This window comes from Crocuta crocuta, unplaced genomic scaffold (genome assembly GCF_008692635.1).
Source record: "Crocuta crocuta isolate KB4526 unplaced genomic scaffold, BGI_CrCroc_1.0 scaffold118, whole genome shotgun sequence".
Lineage (NCBI taxonomy): Eukaryota > Metazoa > Chordata > Mammalia > Carnivora > Hyaenidae > Crocuta > Crocuta crocuta.
Genome location: NW_027551558.1, coordinates 11,382,959 through 11,390,126, shown reverse-complemented (window position 1 = coordinate 11,390,126; position 7,168 = coordinate 11,382,959). Strand labels below are relative to the sequence as shown.

Sequence of the window (7,168 nt, the reverse complement as noted above, 5' to 3'; positions counted from 1 at the left end):
CGTCCGAGGGAAAAGTCGGAAAATGTCCTCGGAGCGCGCGGGAAACCGAGGCGCGCGCGCGCGCGCTCGCGGGCGCACATCCTCTCTGTCACCCACTCTTACACGCGCATTCACACCCACTCCACGCAGGTAACCCACGCACGCGGACCTCGCAAGTGCCGGGTCGCCAGCCTCCGCGCCCAAGCCGAGCCGCGAGCCGAGCCGCCCTCCTACCTCCCCAGCTCCCCGGCTGTCAAGAGCCCTTCCGCGCGGCCACCGGGCCGCCGGTGCCCGGAGAAGGACTGGGGGAGCTGCGCGGGCCCCCAAGGCTGGGGCTCTGGGAGGATCTTACCTGCCGAAAGGTAAGGGAAGCCGGGAGCAGGAAGCAGCGGCGGATAAATATTCATTAGGAAGTGTAAGTGTCTCCTTTTAAACCGCGCGGCGCGCGCTCTCGCTCCTCTCTCTCTTTCCCTCCCTCCCTCTGTCCTCTTCTGAGGCTCTCTCCCCCTCTCAGTCAGCCTCCCCCCCCCTTTCCTGCGAAATGCCGGGTGGATCCCCGTCTAGCTAACCTGTTGGGAAGCCTGAGCCCTGGGCAGCGCCTCCACAGCTGTTTGCCTTCGCTCTTGGGGAGCGCGTTCCCCATCCACCCTCCCTCCTCTCGCCCAGCCCCTCACCCCTCCTAAATTACTACATCATTAGCTTTATTTTCCGGCGTGGGGGGCGGGTGGTGGTTGGTAACGGCACAGCCCGACGCACCTCCTCAAAGCAGGGCGAAAAGCCGGCGTTCTCTGAGTCTGCCCCAACCCCATCCCCACCCAGTCTCTTTCTTTTTTTCCCCTCCGGCCATCTCCACCTCCATCCTGGATCAGCCCAGCTTCCCCAGCCTTCCTTCCCTTGCCGCCAACAATCTAGATCCCCGGCTGGGTGGGCAATGAGATGCCAGGTCTGTAGGTTCAAGCGCGCCTTTACTGGAACTTCACCCTGCAGTGGGTGTGGGGGTAGTTCTCTGAGTCCCCCTTTCCCACGTAGGTTTTATAGCTTCACCCTGAGTGGGCACCTGGGCATCTTAGGTCTTAGGATCAAACCACGGGGCGCACTTTCAGGGCCTCTCCTTGCCAGGCCTCAGGACCCCCGGGCCATAGCCTTTCGGTCGGGCTTGGGAGGCTGCGTGGAAGGTGGGGGAGCGGTGGCCTCACTTTATGCGATTGCGCAGAAGAGACAGACCCACCGACTGACGGACTGACAATGGCCTTCTACAACAAACTGACCTGAAGTTAGGCGCGAGTCCGCATCTTTCTCCCTCACGTTCACGAGAAAACACATCAACAGGACTCCAGGGCCGCACGTCCCCACAGGACCCCTCTGTGCCTCGCTTGCAGCCGCAGGCGGGCACGCACACCCCCGCATCCCCACCCCCGCACGCACCCGGCCAGCGCTCCAGCGGCCCCGGAGACTAGAAGGCGACAGGGCCGGCAAAGCGGCTCCCAGCAGAGGCGTACGTCGCAAGCCTGCTACCGGACGACCTCGGCCACCCTTCTCCCCACTCCAGCCCCCTAGACCACTCCAAGGGTTTTAAGAGACGGCGTGGTCCCAGGGTGCTTGGGGGTGGCTGGGCCCCGAGCTCCCGCTGCTGGCTGAGGCGGGAGCGGGAGGAGGGGCCGAGGGGGCGGGCCCAGGCAAGTTCCCAGTTACAAATACGGCTGCTCTCACTAGGCCTAGGAGGAGGGCTTCGGCCCCAAACACGCGTATCGCTGGCCGCGAGGCGCAGTCACTTCCACTCTTGGGTCCTGTACTTCCCCTGGATCCTAGGGTTCTTTCGGCCATTTGGTGGCCCGGGTTTGGGGCGGGGTCTCGAGGCTCTGGAGACCTAGCGACCCCACCTCCACCCCTACCCCCCATTTGGCCCCACCGAAATCCAAGACCAGACCCAGAGGCTGTTTGGACCCTTCCAGAAGGGAGGGGGGCGCAGGATCCTTGGAGGGTCTGTCTGCTCCAGGAAAGTTGAGAAGTTGGGCACCGAAGATGGAAGAGAGGCCGAGAGGGTCCCGAGCTAGCAAACCCTATTAACCTCTCATCCCACCCTAAGCCCCGAGTTTGTACTCGCACACCTCCTCCTCCCCAAGAGGACCCAGCAGGTCGCACACGTCAGGCTTGAGCGGAGTCACCTGACAGCCAGTGCACAGATCGTACGTGCAATTGTAACCGAGTGCACGCGGTGGAATTAGAGGAACACTAAAAACCAGAATTCGAGGAAAAAAGAAATGTCCACAGGCAGAATCATTCTAGTGCATGGTCCAGTTGTCCAGATGCAGACAAAAGCCACCCTGCCCGCGCCGAGTGACCCCAGCCACACGGGGAGAGTGGACCGAGTGAGGACGCAGGCTGCGAAGCCAACGGCTTCCTTCTAGAGGGATGTTGGCTCCCCGAGGGAAAAACTCTGTCGAGCCGACCGTGAAAGGTTTCAGGTCAAGTCCAGGAGACTACAAAGAGCACCTCCTCCACCCCAAAGCTGACCCTTTCCCCTTGCTCTCAGCTGAGCCGGAGACACCCAGAAGAGAGCATTCCAGGAAAGAGCCATCTGGATCAGGATCTTTCATTTGTTGTTATTATTATTGGTTTGGGAGATGGCATTCTGAAGGAGGATGGGGTGGAGAGCAGAGGCGCACTTCACTCAGTGCCAGGAGATGCCCGATCCCCAATGGGAACTTTGGGCTCTAATCAGGTTCCAGAAGCCAGAGGGCCCCTTCCCCTCCTCTTATACTACATGTAGTCATTAAAAAAACACATTAGCTCAGCTCCACATCTTCCTGCCTTTTCCCTTCCATCCCAGCAAATAAAATCAGTCTGCAAAAGAACACTCCAAAGAAAACGGAATTATTTGGTTTATTAAACTACTTTGCTTTGTGAGATACTAACTTCTCCCTCCCCTACTCCCCTGTCCCAGACGGAAGGCCTCCTCCAGGCCCAGTGGGGGTGAGGGGTTGAAGAGGAGGGAATGATGCCCAGAGTAGCTTTCCTGGAAAGGCCCAAGCCAGTGCGCAGACTCGTTTTTGGTTTCAGCTCTGCTCGCCTGCCCGGTCCGGGTGAACCTTCCAGACAGTAGCCGGCACGGTTTCCCCGAGAAGAGGCAGGCACACTGGATGCCAGAATGGCCTCCCTTCCCCAGCTGTCTGTTTGAAAGTAGAGGGTAAGTTTGGGAAGATTCTTTTCGACAAAACAAGAGAGGAAAAAAAGAAGACGTTCTGGGCCAGCAAGTCGGATGACCACCCTCCAAGGGGCAGAGGAAGGTCTGCCTCCTGAAGAAGAGATGAACCGTCTGGAAAGCCAGCGGGAGGACACTTTTAAACAAATGTAGTCAGTCTAGAAATGGAGGGGGGTTAGGAGCATAATTCGGGAAGGGTTTCTTCCCTTTGGGGGACAAACACAGTATCCTTTCAATTGTTCCCAAAGATACACTATTAAGTGTATTTCCTGGAAATTGTAGTGTTTGTGCTTGTAGATGTTCTAAACAATAAAGAGTGAAAATCATTGTAGACTCAATCTTCCTTGCAAGGGCCGTTACCTCCAAGACCCTTCTCTTTCCCCAGGTTTGTTCTTCCTTATTTCCTAATAAGAGTCCACCTGCTGACACGCCTCGGGAAGAGACTGTGACAGAAAGAGAGAGGGACGAATACGGACACCATCACCCCCAAACCCAGAGTCACTGCCATTCCACGTAGCTGCGATTCGTGACACAAAGAAGCAGACTCCTTTACCTTGGGGCCATTTCTGCCCCTCCCCGCTTTGCGTAGTTTATTCCGAGCCTTTCCAATAATTCACAACAGTCAGCATCTTAGAGTTAAAGATGTTTGCCATCACTTCCCAATGAATTCTACAAGATTCTTCGAACTCTGCTTGTGTGATTTATCAAACCGCACGGAGGTAGCTGAAGTCGTTGGAACATTCATCGCTCAAGCAGAAAAGCAGTTCCGTCTCTCGTAGCCCTAAATGCCCCACGTACAGTCGCTGGAGAGAATTTTACTTTTCTCTGTGTTTCCTAAAAGCCCAGTCCCCTCGGCCGGAGTCGCAGGACTCGGGGCAAAACCGGAGACGTTTGAGACCTCTTGAGTGGAGCACACGGTGTTATGAGGGGTTTTGTTGTTGTTGTTGTTGTTGTTGCAAGGAATTCTTAGTGATCCTGTGAGGCTCTCTTCGTTTCTCTCTCTCCCCTCTACCCACATGAGTCCGCCAGGGCCGCCGGCCTCTTCCTCGGAAGAATGCCCCTTCCCAGATGCAAGCTACCCATTTCCGCGGCCCCGAGAAAGGGCTGGACGCGGCCGGTCCCGAGCTGGGGAGGGAAGGGCAGGGCGGGGAGTGCGGCCTGGGGAGGAGACCACCATCACCTTCGACAATAAAATAAAATAACCGGCTACCCCCATTTAATGCCTTCCATCAACAGTGCCAATGCGCTCGAGAGGCCGTGTCACCTGCAAGGGCGTCTTCGCCCCCGGAGGGCCCAGGCTTCCGGTCGCAGCCCAACCCTAGGCCCGCGCGCCCGAGAGGAGGTGCTCCGACGGCACAAACCCCATACATTTTTAACTACAGTGATTACGAAATTAATAGCAGCACTAAGACAGATGTCAAAACGTCTTGAAAATGTTTATCTGTGAATAATTGAGAAGGTGGTGGGACGCATTATCTGATTGTGTAATGAAATATGTATGAGGAACAGCTGTTTGCCACCGTCCCCTCCCGCCGCTTCCGCAGCCGGGGGGCCCTTCTCCCGGGAGCAGGAGCCTCGGCNCGTCGGTGGCCGGAGGAGGCTCAGCCGCCGGCTAAGCCGTCTTCCAAGCCCTCGGGCGGACCGCGGGCTCGGCAGGCGAGGCCCCGGGAGAGCCCGGGCTCGGGAGGCGCGGAGGCGCGGAGGCNGCCTGGCACCCAGGGAGCCCCGCCCCGCCGCCTCCGGCCGCGCTGGGGCCCGGAGACGACGAACCTCGGCGAGCCTCCGCGCGCGCACACCGAGCGTCTACGCGGTCTCCACCGCCGGCTGGTGGAGATGCGCTCGGGCGTTCTTTCTCGAGCGTCCCCCCTTTTACCTAATCCCTTATGCTTTTATTCTAATCCTGCACATTACAGTTAATCTGTAATGATACCGCTTCGGAGGAACCTGTTGCATACGAGGCACGGTAATTTGTAACCTTGGAAACAGTTTTAAATAAAGATTATAACAGTGATGTCAACTGTGTTTATTCTCCGCGCGGGAGGTGGGTTGGGGGCCCGGCAGCCCCTTGGCGGAGAGGACGGAGTTTCGGAGGGAAAGAAGGGAGCGAGGTGCGTGGGGCAGAGCGGAGCGGGCAGGGGGCCGGCGGGCGCAGAAGTTGCTCGGGTCCCGCGCCTGGTGGCTTTTGAGTGTTTCCTTTTTGCAGATCTTGCGGTCTTAAGCCGGGAGGCTGAGAGAGAGAGAGCAACGGTTTGCAAAATGGAGCAAAACTTGATGAACTTGAGCCACTGTGCACTGCGGATTCGCCTGCGGCCGGGCCCTGCGCCCCTGGGAGGCTGCAGCCGCAGAGAGTGGAGAAAGGGCGGCAGGCAAGACCCTCCCGCTGCAGGAAGGCAGGGCCGTTTCTGTGCGGATCACCGCGCCCCGAGCTTCCTCCTCTGTTAAACAGACCGGCGGCCGCAGCAGCAACTACCAAAAATTGTTCGCACACCGAAAGCAAAAGGAAACATAATTGCGTTTATTTATCTGTTGCTTTTGTATCATTAAAATATTTTTAGTCACTTTGTACAAAACAGCATCCACTCTGATTATTACCTGCCGCATCTGTTGATCTGCTCCCTGTTGATCTGTGTGCTCGGCACAGCAATATTCACAATTAAGGGGAAAAAAGCACATCTTATATATCGTACCTGTCAAGATATGTTACACTTTCCATTAACAAACAAACAAAAAAATTATTCTTGTGGAAGAAGCTACGAAGCATATCTTTCATGAGAACTTTATTAGTAATCATCGTTGTCAAAAATAATTAGATATGCATAGATGCAAAGGAAATATTAGATGCACAGAATAAAATATACAGTGGGATTGAGGCATAACTATTTTTCTTTTTAAAATAAAATTTTACCGAGGTGGAAAAAAAAAACCCAAGCTATTAAGCTTACTTAAAAGATGGCTTTGTTGCTTTAATTATACTGTAGTTATTTTATAAATATGTTTCAAAGGATGCTTGCCATATTGCATGTCAATGAGGACTGTAAAGAAAAGCTCACAAAAGCTAATGCATACCAAATACCGAATTTTAGTCATTAGCATTCCTATTTATTACAAACTAAAGGAACCTATTAACAGACAAGATTCTATTTAGCTAGCATTACAATGTTTAGCCATTAAAATAAAAAGGGCAAAGTATATACATATTTTTTCCCCTTGGAACTATACGTTCTTTTTGCCCAGAAGCTCGCCGAGAGATTGGGAGCTGTTTCTGATTTGGGGACACATGATTCTACAGTAGGAATAGGCCAGAGGTCCCAGAACCACTATTTTTAGTTATCGAGCTTAATGCTATTCATTTGGAAGCAAGAGCAGGGCCGGGCTGGGCTACTGCAGCTTGCAGAGGGATGCGTAGTAACCACAGTCAGTGAGGGGCCCTTTGTCTTTAATTTGTGTCAGGAGCATATGCAAATTGTTAATTGTTTTCCCTCTGGGGGAGGGAGTGGATAGCAATGGTAATACTGCTTTTGTTTGGATATTAAAATTTCTTTAAATGCTCCCTAGACGGGGTACACCTCCCAATGCGGAGTTCCCTGGAAGGAAATCCCACCACCCCAGTGAATACAAGCGTCTTATTTCTAAAAATACGCACTCATAGATCTGTGTCATTTCAAAGACCTCTTCCTTTGAGCAAAAGCGGCAATTATGCCCTTACACCAGACGCAAATGAATATATAAACATATTTCTCCAGATGCCGATTTGAGAGGGAAAAAACTTTTTTTTAACCGTTCTTACATTTGGAAACTTTAAAGATCTTCTTCTTAAAATCGAGGCATATCTTTTTCCCCCCCCCTAACTGCGTAGGGAAACAAGTAAATGTTACAGGAACTGAAATGAAACATTAGGCATGGTGAGAAAGGTTATTTTGAATTATGCTAGGTGAGTTTTTTTTTTAAGTGGTCAACATGGAAAAATATAATAGTTACACGAGATTG

At 53.6% G+C, this 7,168-nt stretch overlaps 1 protein-coding gene across 1 annotated transcript in view; it reads right to left on the bottom strand.

The window, feature by feature from the left end:
- Positions 1-386, bottom strand: part of SIX3 (SIX homeobox 3) — a 17,787-nt gene extending 17,401 nt beyond the window's left edge. The window contains exon 1 of the mRNA XM_077749199.1: positions 332-386. Within this exon, the coding sequence (XP_077605325.1) occupies positions 332-386 (55 nt within the window). The remainder of the gene's footprint in view (positions 1-331) is intronic.
- Positions 387-7,168: the final 6,782 nt, after the last annotated feature.